We start from the raw sequence: 21,054 nt of genomic DNA, 5'->3' as shown, positions 1-21,054 counted from the left end.
GACATTTGCTCACAAGCACAATTATAGCATACCGTTTGTACATCAAGGTCCACATACACAGAATTGATCCTTAAAGTTACCCAGTTAATGATTATTAGGCCTACTTTGTAGATGAGAAAATAAAGGCCTAAAAGTTAAGTGAGTAGCAAATCTAGAGTTTATGCCTCCAAATCCCATTCATTTCTTACAAGTTTTCACATCTTCCTTAATTTGAAGCCCAAAGAAACATGGCTTGCTTGCATAAAGAACTTAGGTAAATGGTGATGATTCAAATCTTGATTCCTGAGTGCTATAACCACTCTAATATCTAATTGAACTGTAATGTTTACTGACACCTACAATGTGTCCAGGACCCTGGGCTAGAAACTGGCAGGTGTTGAATGAGAAACACAGAGCATAGTCAAAGATATGGATATGCAGAAATTCTTAATGCAGGGTTACTTAAAATAGCAAAAAGGGCCCAATAACAGGGAAGGAAATTAAGTCAGACTTTCCTTTTTCTTTAACTATGATTTCTGCCCTGATAATTCTTCATCTTAGAAAGAAACTTAGTTCTGTTGTCATTCAAGCAGATTTTGGATCAAAATGCACTGGCGATTTTGGAACTAGATAGAGATGATGATGGCTGCACAACACTGAATGTACTAAATGACACCCAACTGTATACCTGAAAGTGCTTAATTTATGTAAATTTTACCTTAATTTAAAAAGTGCACTGATGAATTCCAGGCTCTGGGAAATAATGTGATCTTGTTAAGACAGAACTATTAGAAATAAAAATTTCCCAGTAGTGAATAAAATACAAAGTTAAATAGTTTTCTGAAATAAAAGTGTAAATAATGTTATGTGATGTTTCAGCAAAAACTGGAAAAAAACCTTTGCAATTTGGGAAAGCAGTGTGACTGAGTGGAAGGGATTTGGATTCGAAACCAGAGTCCTGCTACTCTGTGGTGTGGCCTTGGGCAAGTTACTGAGCCCTCTCTTTTCTTTGTTAAGGGGAGCAATACCAACAACCTTGCAGTACTGAGATGAGGATTACCAATAGTACCTTTAAAGCACCTGTAAGTATTCAGTGCCAGTAAGTAGGTCACCTGCTACATATTAAAGCAGACACTTAAGAAATTTGCAATTAAATATCTTACTCCATAAGTAATGCTAATATAAATTTTAACTTCAACTGGCATAAATGAGTGTAAGCTTTGAAATAAATGTCTAATGTATATTTAATATACATAAATCCATAAAGGACTTATATCCAGAATATATAAATAACTCAGTAAAAAAACAAGAATAAAAGACTTGGATACTTCACAAAAGAAAATATCCAAATGGCTAATAAAGACAGGGAAATTGTAATCATATAATGCAATACAAACCCACTAAAATGGCTAAAATGGAAAAAAAAAAAAACAGGAAAATTACCAAGCATTGGCAAGGAAGTGAAATAATCTGAACTCCCATATGCTGTGCTAGTGATTATATAAATTGATGCAACTTCTCTGGAAAATTTCTGACACCATTTGCTAAAGCTGAACAGACCAGCAATTTTACTCCTAGGCATATACCACTCAACAGAAATGCTTATATGTGGTCACCAAGACATGTGTTAAGAATGATTGTAGCTACTACTACTTTTAATACTTTCAAAAGGAAAACTACCCAATTGTCTATCAGCATTAGAATGTTAAGAAGATCGTGTTACATTCACACAATGGAATTCTACACAGCAATGAAAATAAACAATTACATATGAAGATGAATCATGCAAACATGTTAAGCAAAAGAAGCCAGACATAAAGCAGTGAAAACTGTAAGATTCCACTTATATAAAGTGCAAGACCGATTTATGAACTCAAGATAATGGTGACCTTATGGAACTTTAAAGGGGAGGGGAGAAATGCAGAAAGGGACGAGAAGGGTAGCTTTTGTAGCGTGTAATGTTTTATTTGGTGGTGGTCATCCGAGAAAAATTAACTGACAAATCACTCAGAAATTGTGTATTTTTAATGTATTTTAAAAACTTGGATTAAGATAAAAATAGCTTACAAAATGACAGTTGCTTTCATAGATTCTTTGCCGGCAACATTGTTCATATTCCATTCTCACATCCTTTACTGCTTACTAGTCATAAAATTACTATGTGACCTCCAAAACAAGGTCCACTTTATGAAAAAACCTCCTTGGGCACTCCTTTTACATATATGTGAACATGATATGGTTTCTTACAGTGTCCTCTCACTTGAAAAATCGAATCTGAAGATAATTCTGCATTAGAACATAAGAAATATGACTTCATTCTTTCCCAGAGCTCTACTGATGAACATTTTTACGCTTTTCTTATATTCTGTTTGTTACCAATATTGCTACCACAGCTGATCTCTTTGCACAGGTGTGAGTACATCTGGAAGATAAATACCAATTTGGTTTATTTGGTTTACTCTCCTGTTCCCTAAGTACCTCTACTTAGGACACACAGATCCTCTCAAATTCCACATTTTCTCTTGGAATCATTTCCTCTTCTAACAAAAGGAATTAAAAAATAAAACAAGAAATATCTCCAAGTCCCTGATTTCACCTTCATCCTCTAAGTCCAAATCTTGTCCATCTCTACTTTTAAAACATCTCTTCAACTCACTCATTTTCCCAACTTCACCAAAATTCTGTATTACCTAGATTACTACATCAGAGTCCTAATTGGTCTCTTTGACTCCAATCTTGCCTTCTGTAGTCTCTATAAGGCAGACCAAGTGATTTTCTACAAAACAAATTAACAAATTGCACCAACTCACTTCCTGCAAATGAGCCTGATGGCTCCACATCATGGAAGAAAAGGCCTAGCTCTTTAATGTGTCTTAAGAGGCCTCTGCCTCTCTCATCATCGGGCTAGTATGCACAGGTTCCCAGTAAAGCATCCAACACATAGCAGGTATCCAAATGATGACAGCATAAAATCTTAAGCAGAAATTAGAATATTACCTCTTTTATCAGCTCAGACTGGCCCACAGTATAGCTGTAGTTGGCAATCAGTGTAGCAATACCAACATAGGATCTCACCAACTCTGCCAGAAGACGAAGAATAGTGGAGGTGGGCATTAAAGGTTTGCTGCCCTTGCCTTTCTGCTTGCCTTCCTCAGAGGCCCGGTCCCCTTCTTTATCTTTCTTCCCATCCCGAGACTCCTCTGGAGTTGAAGCTGTTGAGAAAGAGCCAAACATTGGTTTAATTACATACCAGAATACTGGTGAAATCAAACCTTAGGAGGAAATAACACCATTTCTTCTCTACTTTAAGGCTACTAGTACAAATTGAATGCCCGCCTCCTACTGCAGTGGAAGGAGACAGCTAAGATGACTCAGGTCTCAGACATGGATATAGTACGACAGAGGGGGCTTTACCCAACTGTTCCCACATATTCCACTATTTCCCTCCTATTATACATTATATTTTCCAGAAATACTGTACTAATAGTTCTCCAAAAACATGCCTTCTATTATACTCTTTTACCTCTTCTTCCCACATGTCTTTGAGGCACATATTTACTTAATCTAGCTCAGCTCAAATGCTGATCTCTTCTATAAATGCTTTCCTGTCTCATCCAGGCATACTGAGATACAATTGAATCATGTGTCCATTATATCTTATTCCAGCATGCCTCCATTCCAGCAGTTATCTTGTATTATAACCACTGCGGGCTTCCCATACTAGACAAAATTCTTTAAGTGCAGGAATGAATATGTTTCATTTTGGTGTCTACTATAGTCTGCCACTTAGTGGGTAAAGATGCTTCTCTTGAATGATGTTGCCATCATCCATACTATACACTACATATGAGCAATAAGTCCACCAAAATGAGTTAACAAATATTTTACTAATTATTAGCCTTTAAATTTATCTCCAGGGACTCGTCTGGTATTAAGTACAACATCTCTTAACTTAGATCTCAAAAGATCTTTCCTATTGAGAAGCAGCTCTTGAAAGGTCTCATTAGAATTGCTTCCACATGATATATCTCTAATTCTTGGCAAGTAGTCAATGGGCTCTGTTGAAACTGCTAGAAGGTAAGAATGCACCATGCAAATCTTACAGCTAGAATAGTGTCACTGGCACCAAAGCTCTATAAGCCAGCATGGAAGCTACCAAAAGAAATATACGGGAAGGTTTACTATAGCTACCACTACTGGGTTAGTGAAGTTACAGTTCCATTAATTTTAGCCTATAGAAACCCTTTATTTACAAAATACTGAGCTCAACCCTGAGAAAGTTCACTTAGACAAGTAAACATGACAATTATGCCTGTATCCTCCTACCTCCTGCCCAGGACACCTAGTTTCTTCAAATTGTCCTCTCAAGAAATAAGAACAAAAGAGGGAGAAAAGTGAACCATTACCTTCTCCTTGGGATGTCCCAGATGTGGAAGTCTCGGTGGAGGCACCATCTGCAGCAAAGACCTGACTCTATGGAAGAAGAAAACTCCTGAGCCATTACTGATTTCAAAGATAGTTGTCCCCAAAAAGCAGGACTCCTTTCCAGGGTACCAGCTGCAAATGTTAACAGATTCTCTTTGGCCCACCTTTTAACCACCTTTCCTGTCTATATACTATAATCTGTGGAAGCCATCATTATGGACAGCGACTGGGAGACTGGGGGGAAAGGGAATAGGGGAAGATGAGAATGAAAAATGAATTAAAGAAACATTTCCAACCCAAAGAGAAAAAAAATCCCATGGACAACTCAATCTTATCCTCACTGTTAGGCACAGAAAATTTACAGATATATCAAAAGTAATGCCTTTGAAATTTCCTTGGCATAATCCTAAATACTAAAAACACACAGGTATTGAAAAGGGAGACAAAAGACAGGAGGCTGGAATTGACTTACATTAATGGAAAAACCTGACTGTGTATCAAAGTCACTGCTCTGACGAGTAAGTGACCGATACTGCTGGTATACATCATCACCCATGTCTTGCAGGAGCTGGCCAACCTCTTGAGTCATACCCCCTGGTTTAGGATCAGATTTGTCTGCTAGAAAAACAAAAACAAAACAAAACTCTTTAAATTGTGCAACGTTAATGCCCATTTGGTAGCTTGGTCAATTTTGTTCCAAGTTGCTACAACTGTTAACGTAATAATATTGCTAGGCTTTTATTTAAGAATGAGAAATGTAGTATAAGTAAGAGAGCATGGTCGAAAGCCTCATTCTATCACTAGTTTTAACCACAGGCAATTTACTTAGTCTCCTCACTGTCCTTAGCTATCACTACTAAGCTTAAATGAACATATCTGATATTTTGCCTAGTACAGTGGAAAGTCAGTAAGTAGTTCCTATAGCTATATAACTATTTTTTTTTTGTTGGGGGGGAGGGCTTATGAGATAGGGTAAAGGTTTTGCAACTGTAGGAAAAGCAAGGAGCTCTATATGGATCAGAGTGCTGTATGGATAAAAAGTACCAAAGTAAAGACTCAAATTTTCTTGACTTATTAAATGCACTATTCAACAATTTTGGGCAATTCTATGGGACCTATCAACTAAGTATGTCCTGAATAAAATCCAGAAGGATTGGATTGGATTCCAAGCAATTCTTCATGACTTTTCCAGTACTTAAAAGCAGCACCTTAACTAGGAACAAAGGATTGGGATGGTGGTCCCAAAGGTCAGGAAGCCTAGCCACACCTTCTAATATTGTTCCCAGCTCTTTGGGCAACAAAGATGTCTTGTTTCCAAGAGTAAAAGCATTACAGAGACTTCTTGGTATTTTATTTTGAACCTACTTGTAAGATGCTATAATCGCCTTCTTAATCTTTTTTCATTCTGCCCTCTATATGGGATATACTCTCATACAACAGAACTCCAGAACTCTGGCAACCTCCTTATCATTCAAGACTTATTTCAGAAATCACTTATTCTAAGAAACTTTCCTACAGGTCCCACCCCACCAGGCCAGGTGCCTTGCTCTAGGACTCACCACTACCTTGTCATCTGTCATACTGTATGACTATTAGTTTCTTCAGAGAAGTGGACTGTGTGTCTAATTCATTTTGATTCCCAGAGCATGGGCAAATAGTTGAGTTCTCACTAAGCCATGATTTGGTTGAAATGACCCAGTCAAAGTGTCCAGCCTCCTCAGGTGGGACAGTTACATACCTTCCTCTGGAGCATGGTATGCAGCCAAGGCATTTAGCATGTCGTAGATTACTTCCTTTATAGTATCAGGAATGACAGGCAGAGGTGAGGGCTTCAAAGGAGTTGTCTTCACCAGCTGTACAGCATTAGGGCCTTTAATTCTAAGATTCTCAAATTCGTCATCTGAAGCTAAGCCAAAGTGAAATAGAAAAATCAATGAATAATGAACCAATACCTACACTTGGTTACTGATAGATTCAGAAGGGAAGCCACTTCCAAACAATGTTCAAGTAGTCTACTAGAAAACCTGGTTTTTACTTTCCCTAAATCCCACAGGATTTAATACTGGATGTTTATTTTACTAACCTTTGAACTTTTTTGTAGGGTTGTGAGATCTTTTTTTTAAAATAAAAAGTTGGGAGAGAGACTAATTACCTACCTCTAAATACACTTACCTGTACCTCCTAAGATCAAGGATATTTTTTTACATAACCAGAATATCATAGTACCCAAGGTATTTAATATGGATATAATTATATTATCTAGAGTCAGTATTCTAATTTCTTCAAATCACCTTTACCTAGATCCAGAATCCCATCAAGGTTGGTAGTTTTCTCTCTAGTCTCCTTTTACCTAGGAGATCCTTGCATTTTTTCCATTCATGAGATTAATATTTTTGGAAGAGTCTAGGCCAGTTCTTTCATGGAATGTATCACAATTTGTACTTATCTAATTGTTTCCTCATAATTGTAGGTCAAACATTTTTGGCAAGAATACACTAATGATACTGTGTGCTTCCTACTGCATCACATAAGTCACATGTCCATTTGGCCCTCAAGTATCGCTCTTGCCACATCAAGATGAGTTCTTTGAAGGCAAGGACTAGACTGAAATGATTCCTTGGTATCTCTGGCAGGAATTACCACAGGGCAAGGACCAGGGAAGCTCCTGAACTACCTCTGAAGTGACCCACCTGATCGACCAGCCAATGTCTCAATGATTGCCTAAGGAGGTTTCCCAAGTTAAGAGGTCTCCTTACAGAAAATCTCTGGAGTTATACTGTGCCACTGACCTCAATGTCTCAAAGGTCAGGAGATGGTCAAACTCACCAGTTCCTGAGCCCCGAGGGGCTGGAAGGGCTATGCGGATACAGCAGTTGGCCACTTCTGTGAAAATGTCTGGATTGCGGCATGCGGCTGGCCCAAGGACACGAAGGATGTAGTTGATCTCCCGAGAGCCGAGGCTGCCAGATACAACACCAGAGGTAGTGCTACCAGCTCCACTTGTAGCTGCTGAGCGAACAACCTAGTAAAGAGAGGGAGAACATTGCTGATTAAAGACCACTTTCTAAAACAGAACTGCACTCAAGGAAGAGTTACCAAGGATTAAAATACTAACCAAGCTCTGCCTTAAGACAGTGGATGACAGCCTTTGATCTCTGGGAGAAAGATACACCTGATCTTTTAAGTTCTATCCCTTTCCAATTCAAAAAATGTGGCTTATAAAAAAGTTACAGCATTCACTATACTGGCCCAAGTATCAATTATTAGACCAGATGGCATGTGATCTTTATAGAAATTGGGAGATGTATCTCAATCATTGATTATCCATCCAGATTATGGCTCCCAAATTTAAGTGCCAGTTCCTAACCTTCCCAAATGCTGTCCCTATTTTAAACCAGAATTGTTCAAACTTTAAAAACATGTAATTCTGACATTTACTTAATGTATAATAAATTGAAGGTATGTTTCAAAGTCAATCATCAGTCTTGGATAATGATAGCCACAGGAGATATCAAACTATTTATGGATTGCTTGCTTTGATAAAAAAGGGCTTAGATATCTTCATGCTTTGGTTCTTCTCATAAAATGACTTGTTAATCATGGAAAATACAGGACAGTATAAAGGAAATAACTCCATTGTATTTTCCGTTATCTATTTCTTTGTGAACTACGTTCATAAAGATAAACATCTTTTGGAATCTTAATGTTTTTCTTACCAAATCAGTCATGCTCTTCAGTTTAGTATATTAATCACTATTACCTTGTCTGCCAGGCTGTAATCGTAAAATAACTCCCATTTTTTAAATACAGAAAAGTGTAATTCCACTATTAAAGAATGTGCCATAGTTTACATATTTAGTCATCTGCTGGACATTAGATGTCTAGTTCTTGATATTACAAGCAATTCTACAGTGAACATTCTTGTATATGTACCTTGGCATACGTGACTTTAGTTATCAGATAAATTCTTAGCCATAGAATTTCTAGGTCAAAGGATATCTTAAACTGACAGTACCAAATTGCCCTCCAATGTGGCTGCACCAATTTCCACTCCTACAAAAAGTAAGAGTATGCCTGGTTCTCCACACCCGTACCTGCAATGGATATTATCAAGCATTTACATTTTGCCACTTGATACGTGAAAACTGCCACTGATCTTCCTTTGTTCCCCACACCCCCAAATAAAATTTCCTTTAAGCTTAGAAAGTTTTCTGTCATCCAACAAGAACCTATATTTTTTTCTAGCATTTTTTGAAGTTGTATAAGCTTTAACCATTTCAAATATTTTTGCTTTTAAGTCAGCATCCTGTCCGTATATAGTTGTTTCTTCTCTGTTGGGCTGTCTCCTGACCTTGGACAGTGTACATGCTGCCTCTAACAGACCCCCCCTCTTTTGACTTTGCTCATGTTAAGTGAAATCAAACAGGCTGGGTGAAGAACTTTTTGAAGAATGTGAGATGTAAGTCACATACACATAAAGTGGTACCACCTTTCTGGCAAGCAAGGTAAAAAAATAATTTATACCTTTTGATCTAATTTCTAAGAATCTATAAGAAAAACAGTCTTAAACATGACAAAGCTCTGCACAAAAACATAAATTGCAACACTACTTATAAATGTGGTAAATAATGTCCCAAGAGAGGAAACTGGAAGTCAAGTCCAGTAACATTCACACGATGGATTGCTGACGAAGAATTAGCAGAGAAAATAATTTGTGAAAGTACTGAGGAGAAAGCCTTACTAGAAAGATGTTAGCCCACAACCCTTCTGCTAATGTCTTAATGTTGATGTTATAAAGGTCTTTACTTTTCTAATTACTTTTATTATTTCTTTTACTGCTTTATATGCTTCCTAAAATGAACATAAAGCTTGTTTTCTCATGTGCACAATGGGTATTTGTAAAGAGCTTATCACAGTCATATACATTACAAAAACTTTACTATAGTTGACCCTTGAACAACGTGTGGGCTAGGGGTACCAATCCTCTATGCCACCGACAATCCACATATAACATAGTTGGCCCTCCATATCCGGAGACTGACCGCACGGATTCAACCATGGATTGTGTAGTACTGTTGATTATTGGAAAAAAATCCGTGTATAAGTGCATCTGTGCAATTCAAAGCTGTGCTGTTCAAGGGTCAAGTCAACTATACTTTTACAACCCCAAACACAATGTTTGGAAAATAGGCTCTTGGGTGAACATATGACAAGTATTCTTATAAGGGAATAATCTTTAAGACATGAATTTGGTGGAAAGTATTCCAGTGCTTTATTAACAATGTTTGGTTCAAGAAACCTATATGGCTAGAGAGGGCTTTCTAGATAAGAGCTATCACTGTAGTAAATTTAAGGGTAGCAAATGAATTTTCTAGTACCTCCATACCTAAGCAAACACCTGAGCACACAGCTGGAAAATTTTGCTGTGCAGAGCATATCATCTGTAATACCTGGTTATATACCTGATGATGAACCAGAAGTCTATCTGTTCTGAGACCAAGGAGAACAAAGTATGATATAAAGCTAAACCAGCATTGGACACCAAAAAGACTCACCTTTTCCATGGTATGACGGAGGGTGCAGGGATCCTCAATAATGTGTCTTAAGAGAAGGGTGACCAGGGGAGTAAACCCATTGAAGCCTGAACTCTGGGTCAAATTCAAGATCATGCGGGTACTCTTCAGCTCTGCAAACATCATGGCATATTTGTGGTCTCGGGTGAGCCTCAGGCAGAGGCGAAGGGTGGCATGCAAAGTGTCTGGGTCCACAGGGACTCCTAGCATGCTCACACAGGCCCGGATTAAAACAGTCACCATATCCTCTGTCAGCCCCTGGATCAGGATCTCCCCAATTTTTGTTTCTTCCAGGCTTGTCTCCTTTTCAGTATCTGTAATCTCTAGGGTCAAGGGGGTATCTACAAATGGGAAAGTAAGAGTTCAGACAGTTTAACCTGACATTTACTTCCATCCTCTCCCTCCTAAGTAACCAGTCAAGCACTTGTGTCTTATTAAGAGAAACATATCAAATACCAATTCTAAGATCAGATGAAAAGGTGTATAAAAAGGAAGACTGTATATCTTTCAGTTACCAAGTAATCTGATGGATAAGAAATTGCTCATGATGAAACTGTCCAGAATTTAAGCCCTAAGGTCACACTAACTTTATGTGAGACACTCCTTGAAAAATTCAAAACTAAAAGTCCATACCACTGGCTTTATTTTCTTTACGTTTGATATCCATTTCTTTGCTTTCTTCCAGTGTCTTCTCTAGTTCCTGTCCATTGCTGTTTTTAGAGTTTTTATTCAGCCGTGGTACCCTCAGGAGTGTCAGCATCACAGGACGCCGGTTCCCTGTTTCCTCATTAACCTAGGAATTCAAGCAGACAAAAACATGTCTACCAAAAAAAATGACTATATGGGGGTGGGGGTGGTGTTGGAACTCCCTGGAGAAATAGTGTAATAGGAAGGAACCCTGGCAATTTATCCCATCTCTATCGCTCACAGAGAGAAAGCCTGAAGGTCCCCGTAAGGAAAATGGTATACACAAAGCCCCGTAACAAATTATAAACTTTCCAACAAAGCAGACACCATCACCAACCACTCCCTAATCCTTGAATGAACACTTAAAATCACTTCTGGGTGGGACAGTATCAAATTGCTGGACTCACAGCCTAACTAATGACTTTAGAAGAAGACTCAGTTCTCTGAAAACTATACCCTATTTAGTGGTAATATTATCCTTATAACACATCTCAGGACTGCTGGTTCAGGAAGAAGCATATGGAAAAGCATACCTAGCACTTTCCCCTCTTTTCAATCAAGTTTACAGCATCGAGTGAGCATGTACCTGAACCATTGTTGTGAATTGGACAGTGTATCTCCTTCGGCCTGCAGTGAAACGCACACTTGTCTCTCCAGATTTCCATGCAGAATCAATAGTGCTGTTGTTGCTTGCACTATAACTACACCAACGCCCAGAGCGGTCATCAAACCAGCGCCAGTTGTTGTTGTTGGACTGTAGGTACTAAATATAAGAGCACAAAGTTTCTATTTCCTACAAGGTTGACTGTCAGAAGCAATAGTAACTTCATCAATGTTCACTGCTAAAGCTAATCTAAGAAAAAGAATATACTGGATATTTAACGTATTTTGAAAACCAAGAGTAGTTTTCATATACGTTAATCCTCACATTTCTGGGCCTCTCTCCATAGGCACAAAACCCTCTATACACAAAATCCTTATTCTGTGATCCTCTGCTTTCCTTTTGTTTCCACTGTCTTCCACAAAAGGTAAATGTTATTTTAGATATTCTGGAACAAAATCTCTATTTCTGAGAAGGTACTGAGATGATGTAGTATTTATCATTTTTGTGTAAGGAGCATGTGATTTTTGAGGAATTGTTGCACACTCAGTCCTTTACATAATAGAAGAGCCACTCCTCCTCTGGAGACAGCACACTTTTTTAACATTTACTTCTAGCCTAAGTTTTTGGGCCCTTTAGTAAGCAGCTCCATAAAAAAAAAATTCTAATTCCCCATTCAGAAGAGAAATCTAGCCATCAAGATCCCTCAAGAAGATTTATGCCCTGATGAGAAAGCTTTATATTTTTTACGACTATCCTGCATTCTCTTCTGGTCTATTCTTGCCTCAAGAAACTAAGCAGTTCTGCCCACCATATACACCATAATATGTACCTTAGTCATTTGGGCTCTCCTTTTTGAGGAGATGGCTGTCTTTTCATAGAAATCAATCAAGAGCAACACTGGGGTGATCCACCTAAAAAAGGAGAAATGATTTACTCTGAGCAACCTCACAATTTTTAACTTACAAAAAATATCCAAGATTTGTCCCATATATTCCCCAGAAAAGTGCCTGATTCAAGCCTTAAGCCTGAAGGTCCAAGTCCCAGGGCAATAGAAATGAAACCAGGAGAGATACAGGGTCACTTACTTTGGTGTCTGGACCTCCTTTTGTTCCTTGGCGGCCTGTAGGCAGGGCTGAACCACTTCCAAGAGTTTGATTAGGACATTAAGGATGCCACTAGATTCAACCACCCAAGCACAAGGTAGCTTCAACTCCTGATTGATAGATCAAAGAAAAAAAAAGCAAATATCAACTTCTGCTCAGTATCAAGAATTAGCATGGTATAGAACATAAGAGTGAATGCTATCAGCACTGGTTGAATTCAAATTCTACCTCCACCACTTAGCCAGCGGTGTGATCTGAGATGAGTTATTTAAATTCTCTAGGCCTTGGTTTCCTTATGGGTGAAAGGAAATAATAATTTCTACCTCCAGGGGAAGTGTGATATATAGTGCCCAACACCGTGCCTTGTACATTAGTATGTGCTTGATATGGGAACTGTTATCAGTAACATTAATGTCATTAAGAACTGTCATCTAGGCTAGTTGAAAAGCTTCTGATTTATAGAGAACTTTATTTAATCTTCCAAGGAAGATAGAATAATTAAACACAGCAACACAGTTAATGGTTCCCCTTGTAGAGGATATATAAAGTGTTATTTATTTAACAGAAAATCACTGGAAGTAATTTAAATGTCCAACAATAGGTAATTAAACTAGGAAATGTCCAAAAAATGGAGTAATATATATACGACATGGAGAAATATTTATAATATGATACTGAGAGAAAATCTGAGCACAAAACTTTCTAAATAGTCTGATCCCAACTGGTTAAATGCATAGAAAAAAGACTAGAAGAAAGTGTAAGACTGTTGTTTGTGATAAAAAGGGGGGGGAGCCTCATGAGTGATTTTCTCTTTATTATTATATTGTTATTGGGGACCCTCAGCATTCGGTACTTTGCAACCTTTCCCACAAATATCTATTCACAAATGTTATAATAACAATCAGCATTTCCATTACAAAGGAAAGCCCCAAGACTGCAGACACATAATTTGACACATATAATGGACTTAACTCTTGAGTTTCTATAAAGGGTTTATTCCATTAAATCCAGGTTTTATCATTAAACATGATAAGCTACAGACGAGTCACTTGTTCAAGGTCAAAAGCCTCCTAATTCCTATGTTGGCTGGAAAAAGAACATGTCCTGGCCAAACCACACTTTACCTCAAATAATCTGCTGACTGACCAGGTAGGAAGAGTCAGATTCTATCTGATACCTATTATCTAATTTCCACATCTTACCCTACCTACCCTTTGGCTGCTAGTTGGGTTTCCTCAGAAAAGCCAAAAGTATTCCACAACTTAATTGTAATAGTCACTCTAAATACCTTCTTTTAATGACCACTCCCCAGTTCTCTAAGAACCAATTCAATTAACTAACACTTGTTCTGAGAAGTCCATCTTTCATTATCCAGAAGTGATGCACATTGCCCTCCCTGAATTCAGATAAAATTATTTATACCATTCATGTGGCATAGAATGCTGAATTTTGTACTTCATTATGTGTGTTACAACCTATCATGCCTTACATTTCTATCTTCTTCAGTGTCTCAAGTGGTAGGTATTTGATGATTCTCTGATGAATGAATCACAGGGACCAAAAAGTTTAAAGCTTACCTCAAAAAGCAGGGTTAAAAGCAAGATTCTAGTAGCCAAATTGGAGGCCTGGGGCAGGGTGGCCATCTGACTGATCCACTCTGACACAGTTTTTGTGTCGCTTGTTGTCAGGGGAAGAGCGGCTTTGATCAATACATCAGCAGCTTCCCATACCTAGAAAAGCAGAGAAGTGGCTAAGTCAAGGAACTACAGATAGAGTATGATGAAGTTTGTTAAAACATTCTCAACCTTGTAAAATACTTCCTCCACCTCCAACACATTTGCTGAAGGAGGGTGGGCAAATAGTAACATATTTACTATAGGGATTTAGTGTCTGTATCAAAAGATGATGTATGCTACTAAAGGAGCACCTCTAAAAATTATTTTCTTATGCTAGATTACAAGAAACCTAAATTCTAAGTTAAAGGAAATGAATATTTAAAAAATTCCTGGTTCATATAAGTCAACTCCACAAAGGTTCTACCAACTTATAATCTTTCACTATACCCACCCCAGAATTATCATTAAAAACAAAAATCCAGAATGTCAGAAACATTGGTCTTGTGTTAGTATTCATGTTAAGAATTTCTTGTAATGAATTTTATATAATTGCTCTTTTCTATTAAGGTTTTCATTTTCTTAAAATCACCTCTATAAGCTTTTAATACAGATGAAAGATAACTAAACTTTAGTCGTATCTTGTGAAAAAATGGTTTATCCAGTTTGCCTTTCACTTTTGTGGTATTTCCATACACTAAAGTTATATTTACATACATCACTTTTTGATTTTTTTCCTCTGTCTCTCAACTTGAATAAATATATAAAACAAGACTCCAATGAGTTAAATACATAAATCAAAAAAAAAAAATAGTAAAGGAAACGCAACCAAAATGTTAACTGCCTGTTTGTGTGGGAATTCAAGGTAATTTTTTTTATTCTACTTCACCAATTGGCATACATTAATTTCATGAGGAAAAACACTGCTTAAAAAAAAAAAGACAAACATCAGGTCACAACTACTCATCAGGATGGGGACTCATTTGTCTAAGCAGTTGTTACGTAGGAGAAGAGGGAAAAACATTTATTGTTAGTCCAGGGATCCTAATTTGGCTCAAGAGTGAGACACATTTTGGACATTTTAGATGAATCTAAGAAGAGATGCCTAGAAAAAGAGAGTTTTGTTTTTTTCCTTTCGAAGACAGTTTCTTTGGAAAGTAGTTAATTCATGTTTTGTAGGAAACACTCAAGAAAGAGCTAGATTACTAGAGAATGAATAGAAAATTCTATGAGTTCCACAGAATTCAAAGAATATATCCATATCAGATAAAAATGCAAAAATACTGATTTTTTTTCTTTTTCTTTTTCTAGAAATCAAGCTTTGATAAATGGCAGGAAAACCACTTTACGTACTCTCCTCTTCTGGCCCCTGGAGAACTTACCTGATTGACTACTTGCTTCAGAATCATGTCTCGATAGTCTGCTCCATTACGTTTGATTGCTGTCATGATTAGATCACAGACCCGGTACACCGTGTCTGGCAGCTCATCAAGAAGGTGGAAGCAGCCTGGCAACATGGTATCTGTGAAAGTGTGGAGCTCATCTTGCTCCAATGGATCAGCATCTTGGAACTTCTCTAAACATTTAGCCTCTTCCTCTTCCTGCTTTTCCCGAGCTTTCCGTTCCTCCTCCTCCTTTCGGCAAGCAACTTCCTGGAGGCAGGGAAGGGAAGAGTGATAGCATATGGAAAAGTTGAAGAAAGAAAGTGAGAAGACTAAGAATGTATTCGCCCTACCATATGAATATTCTCTACCTTCTCAAGCAGGTGATACATTTATCAATGCATGGTAATGAGTATGAGGACAGCCACACAGGGAAAGCAAAAGGGAAGGTCACCTCCAATCCTCAAAGCATTGCCAATTTATCTGCAGCATCCTACATCACCTCCCACAAAATCATTTATGGACAATGTCCTGCATTCTCTGCCAGTATGGTAAACTGAAGTAATTACTATCTAGGAATATACAGCCAAATTTGGCCTAAAGGGTACTACCAAGTACATTTTGGGCCTTTACCTGACAATAAATATTAATGCTTTATCTGTCTCACTCATAGCTTCAGGCCAATACAATGTAGATTAGGGATTGGCAATGTTAGGATGAATGAGTACTCCCATGTCTTTTTTTAGACTTTTAAACTTCATCAGTTATTTTGCAGTAGTAGAATGTTCATAGAAATACTAAGATTAATGTGTGAAACCTTCTTGGATGCCCTGTTTCATACTTACCTCAGGTGACTCTGCCCTCTGATCCATTGGGATATCCTGTCCCAGAGACATGGCAATTGCTCTCATCATCTGGTCCTCTTCGGACATACTAAGATCCTACAGAGAAACAACAGAAAATCCAGCAACTGCACACACCCTAACTCATAAGGAATAAGACATCCTGTGCTCAAGCTTTAGAGAAGAGAAGGGGGTTCTAAAATGCTGTTCTCTGGAATCAAACTCAATTAGGCTTACCCAGTCACGAGAATAAAAGGGAAAAAACCTAATGAAATTCAGTATATGAAGGGAGCTTCAATGTGGCCATCTATTCTGCATCTCAGAAAAGAGAGCCTCTCCTATTACTTTCTGGCTACGGATAATTTAAAAGTTCTTCTGCAAAGTCCAGTAATTTGCATGGCTGGGAGACAGGAAGCTTCTGCTCCTTATATTCTAGAGCTATGAGAGCACATAAAGAAAATACTGGCGTGGAGAAGTAAAGCACATCAGCAGGTCTGAGGGGATTAGAGCTCTGAGACAACTCACCCGAACAACTCCTCCCATGATCGGGGGAGGGTGGGTTAGAAGGTACTCTGTGGCCTGCTCCATGGTGCTGGTGTTCAACAAGGCCTCCATGGCATGTTCCCTTGTGAAGCCCATGTCCATGAGCTATAAAAAGAACGCAGGATCTCAGAACCATGGTAAAAGAGAAATCCAAACACATTTAGAAAGAAAGGAATCCTTTTAAGATGGAAGCAAGTCTTCCTAACTTCATGTGAACTGAGAGCATTTGTAAAGCTAAGGCAGTTAGGTAACACAAATGATCCTTTCTGCTTGGGGCTTCCATATCATTCCAACAGAGCTACACATTGAGGCAGGGAGCCAAGGTGATTCTCAATTCTAACCTTTAAGAAAATTCAGCTAGATGGTGAGTATCATTAACAAGATTATTCTAATTCAAAGATTGAGATTCACAAAGAGAAGCAAAAATTGGCCCCACTTTTCTGAGACAAGCTAGCAACAGAACAAGACCCTGAAAAACCAACCCAGGAAACTTACAACTAGGAAATAATCATTAGATACACAGAACGATCTGTACAAAAAGAAACTATACATCACAGCTTTACGACATCAAATAAGATCAACACATCCAGCAGTAAAAGAATGACTATGAAGTAAAAAAAGATCCATTTCTTAATGACAACAGTGTACATCTACATACTATATGATGTCAACTATGTAACAATTAGGCTTAGAACTAAGTGATGAAAAGAAGACACAATTATCTTGTGTGGTGACATTATGAATGTCTTTAAAAATACTTTGATATATCTCTAAATTTTCTTAAAGTGAGCATTTTTAATTGTTATAATAAAAAACGTGGCATGTATATATAGAAGACACATTTGAACCAGACTCTAGATATAAAGAGAACACACATACATACACACAAATTCCCACATGAATACGCTAAATGCTGAGATTGAAATGTCAGTATCATAAGTGCTCCCCCCACCTCTAGCTTTCAATTTATTTTTATTAAAAATGAAGAAAAAAGTTTTGTAGGTAACACTTCAGAAAGCTCTTGTTGGAAAACAAATTTGGGTCACAACAGACCTTTTCACAGATTAATCAGAAAGCAGATGAGGACAGTTTGCCTCCAAAGAACATGGCAGCTGCAGCCTACTGAGAATACTGTAAAAGAGTTCCAATACTAAATAACATGCTTGGGAGGACACAAATCTTTTACCTATTAGGAGTATTGGGACTACATTCCAACTTTCTCAGAAGAAAAAAGAAACACTAAAAGAGGAAGCAAATTTGAATCTATCCCCTAACAGGACCAGGCACTTAGAAAACCCACAAGCATTGCACTCCATCAGGTGTAAAGTCTGGGCCCTGGAGTGTGAGGCCAGCACCCCACCTGTTGTAGTTGTTGCTGGTTGACTTGAGGTTCCCGGCGGGAGCCACCTTCCTCTTGCCCTGTATCCTCTTCTCCTCGAGAACCCTCCTTCTCTTTGCTCAGTCTCTCTCGAATCACAGGTTCTCCTCGGAGGATGTGGCACAGAATGGCCAGCATGGACTCAGCCATTCGCCCGCCATACACCTTCAAGGGTTTCCGGTTCCACAAGTTCTTGATGCAAGTAAAGGCTGCCTGTAAGTCATTTGAAAAGCTGTGTGAAGATCATTTTGTCTCAATTCAAAGCCCCAAGAAGAATAAGTCAAAGACCTATAAGATGGTCCTTCCACAATCAGCCAGTGCCAGTACTAAGAGGGCCCAAGAAAGCAAAAAGAAGGGGCATTTAACCCAATGTGAAGCACCAATCTGAAGCTTACAGTCCAAGTGTTTACAATACAGAAAATTATCAAGCGGCCGCTCTATCCTCTTCTGTAAGCCAGCCCTATCTGGGAGTAGGATCCAGTGGTTTTCCAACAATCAAGTTATTTCACTAAGGAGGACAAAACAGAGTAGAATCTACCTAGTTGGCATGAGAAATTCCTCTTGGTTTCAGAATGCTGAATACTCACTTTCTGAGTTACCACAAGGAAGCGGAGAGCACTGAATTGTGGAAAGTTCTGAACACCTCCAGGTAATTTGGCAGGCAGTGAATGTGGAGACTCAAGCACCGTGGTGGGATTCACCATCTTCTCCACCAGCATTAGCCAGGCATCTAAGAATTCTCCTGTGCCATCAGGTAAGTCTGAATGTTCTAATCCCTCAGCAACAGGAACTTTGCCTCCCATGGATAGGGCCCAATTGAAAGTTCTAAATTCAAATAAGAGAAAGTATCAAGATAGAATATTAGTATTTTAGACTAGGGAAGTGGTGAGAGAAAGGTTCCCAGTCCCTTAGAGCTACGGTTCCAATCTGTCCAACACTTACTGACATTATCTTTTATTTGGGTTTTTATTCCAGCTTTATTGATATATTATTGACATACAACATATGTAAGTTTAAAATGTACAAAGTGATAATTTGTTACACATATATGTGGCAAATTCCCACCTCTAGATTTACTTCTGAAAGTTAAAACAAAAAAACCCAAAGTGAAACTTAGCTTAGAATCTTCTGACCAAAAGAAAGCAGAAAAATTATCATATTTAGAGAAATAGTAGAAAAGGACAAGTCCATTAGGAAAATATGTACCAGGCAATGAAACCAAATGAGGAAAAGTAGAGACCTTTACAAACACCTCCAGGACAGGCTTAATCCCACCCTTCAAGGAAGATGGAGATAAATATGGTTAGTTCCCAGAACATGAAAGGGTACACTCAATGGCTGTCTCTATGTATCCCACCGTCATAGGATAAGTGACTTAGAAAGTTGTGAGCTGCTAAGGCACAGAGAAAAGACCAAACTCCAAGCAACATGATCCTTACTCAAAAAGGGCATTGTGGCCTCCAGAGCAGAGAAATTTCTGCAGCATGAGGTGGTAGGGATACTTCCTCTCATCAAACAGCATTGGGGATGTAAAACCAACTGAACAGATGAAGAATGTCAGCCTGAAAGATGGAAAAAGCAAAATTTAAACTTCTCTGAGGCAGACACAGAAGCAATGGGAAATTCAAGTAGAAGCCATGAGGAAAATTTAAAGTTGCACTGAAGTGACTGATTGGAATGCAAGTGGGTGACTAGTCTGGTTATTAAAATTTCTAAGGCAAAAAAGGTGACAATTTCCACTAAAACATTATAGGAATGCAATTTGATTACAAATGCTTTTAAAATCTGTTTTAGACCAGGTAGAACCAAAACAAGTATCTTAAACTGTATTTGGGGTATCCATCTAGAGTAAACAATGGACCTCCAAGTCTTCTAATTCAGTGGCTCACTTTCCATTTAAGCAGAGAAGGAACCAACTAGATTCTGCATCTCAAGGAGCTCACCTGAAGCGAGGAGTAGGTGTATATGGTGGAGGCTGCCAAGATAAGCCCTTTGTGAGGAGCTTAGTGAGGGCTGAGGCTGTTGATCGAGCAGCAGGTGTTGGTGCTGTGGTGGTACTAGCAGCATGATGGCTCCTTCTCTGGCGGACAGGAGACCCCACACAGAGTTTAACAAGTAGTCCAAATAGCTCAGCAAGTGCTCGGCCTAATCTGGAGGAAGCTGGAACGCAAAAGTCAGAACAAGGTTGTACAGTATTTTCAGAATGGTTTCATTATAACAGACACATTACCATTAATACATGTTTATGACTGACTACTCCCTCTTACATAACACCTATGAAACACTTTGTTTCTACATATGATAATCTAAAAAGGAAGTTCTACAGGAAATAAATGCCTCTTTTGAAAGCAAGAGACAGGGAATTATGTTGGCACTCAATATATAACAAATGTGAAAGACAAAGTAAGCACTCATACTGTTAGAGGAGGTATAAATGGAAACCACCCTTGTAGAAAGCAATACATAATATAAACTAGTAAGTAAATGATACACCTATGTGTTCAATTATGAAGTCACTTAAAATGCTTACAAAGAACTTTAAAAATGCCAAAAATGTTAACAACTTAGATCAGAAAAAGAAAACCATATATATACTTATATCTGATTGCAACATTAAATGTATGGTCTCCAAAGGAAAAAAGATTGCTAGGAAAAGCATAAAAATTTAAAAAGTGTCCTTCTTATAAAAATCTTATATGGTGTTAGGTATATTATAAGCATTTCAAATTTTCACCTTTGTAGAATGCTTTTTGGTATATACTGCTGAACCAAAAAAGGAGAATCCAAATACAAACATGTAAAAGGAAATGTATAGAAAAAGGGAAAGAAAATATGTTTAAACATACTGTATTTGGGTGTTGCCTTGTTTTTCTTAAAAAATCTCTACTTTTTCTACAATAAATATTTATTACTCTTTAAATCACA

The 21,054-nt window shown here is 38.0% G+C and overlaps 1 protein-coding gene across 12 annotated transcripts in view; it reads right to left on the bottom strand.

Annotated features, from left to right (window-relative positions):
* The window catches only part of HUWE1 (HECT, UBA and WWE domain containing E3 ubiquitin protein ligase 1), a 138,861-nt gene that overhangs the window by 30,552 nt on the left and 87,255 nt on the right, over positions 1 to 21,054 (bottom strand). For 9 of the 12 annotated variants that reach the window (XM_032475500.1, XM_032475509.1, XM_032475505.1 and 6 more), the window contains 18 exons: positions 20,073 to 20,289; positions 19,569 to 19,691; positions 18,717 to 18,954; positions 18,112 to 18,342; positions 16,734 to 16,856; positions 16,212 to 16,307; positions 15,367 to 15,636; positions 13,949 to 14,101; positions 12,354 to 12,481; positions 12,098 to 12,179; positions 11,251 to 11,427; positions 10,611 to 10,770; positions 9,960 to 10,318; positions 7,231 to 7,426; positions 6,143 to 6,310; positions 4,877 to 5,022; positions 4,386 to 4,452; positions 2,977 to 3,191 (listed from right to left, as the gene is read on the bottom strand). In XM_032475500.1, coding sequence (XP_032331391.1) covers positions 2,977 to 3,191; positions 4,386 to 4,452; positions 4,877 to 5,022; positions 6,143 to 6,310; positions 7,231 to 7,426; positions 9,960 to 10,318; positions 10,611 to 10,770; positions 11,251 to 11,427; positions 12,098 to 12,179; positions 12,354 to 12,481; positions 13,949 to 14,101; positions 15,367 to 15,636; positions 16,212 to 16,307; positions 16,734 to 16,856; positions 18,112 to 18,342; positions 18,717 to 18,954; positions 19,569 to 19,691; positions 20,073 to 20,289 — 3,149 coding nt within the window. The remainder of the gene's footprint in view (positions 1 to 2,976; positions 3,192 to 4,385; positions 4,453 to 4,876; positions 5,023 to 6,142; positions 6,311 to 7,230; positions 7,427 to 9,959; positions 10,319 to 10,610; positions 10,771 to 11,250; positions 11,428 to 12,097; positions 12,180 to 12,353; positions 12,482 to 13,948; positions 14,102 to 15,366; positions 15,637 to 16,211; positions 16,308 to 16,733; positions 16,857 to 18,111; positions 18,343 to 18,716; positions 18,955 to 19,568; positions 19,692 to 20,072; positions 20,290 to 21,054) is intronic. The other 3 variants (XM_032475504.1, XM_032475511.1, XM_032475512.1) reach the window with 1 other exon arrangement.

Source organism: Camelus ferus, chromosome X (genome assembly GCF_009834535.1).
Source record: "Camelus ferus isolate YT-003-E chromosome X, BCGSAC_Cfer_1.0, whole genome shotgun sequence".
NCBI classification, from domain to species: domain Eukaryota; kingdom Metazoa; phylum Chordata; class Mammalia; order Artiodactyla; family Camelidae; genus Camelus; species Camelus ferus.
Note: the sequence above shows the minus strand (reverse complement) of the source record. Positions and strands in the feature narration are given on the sequence as shown.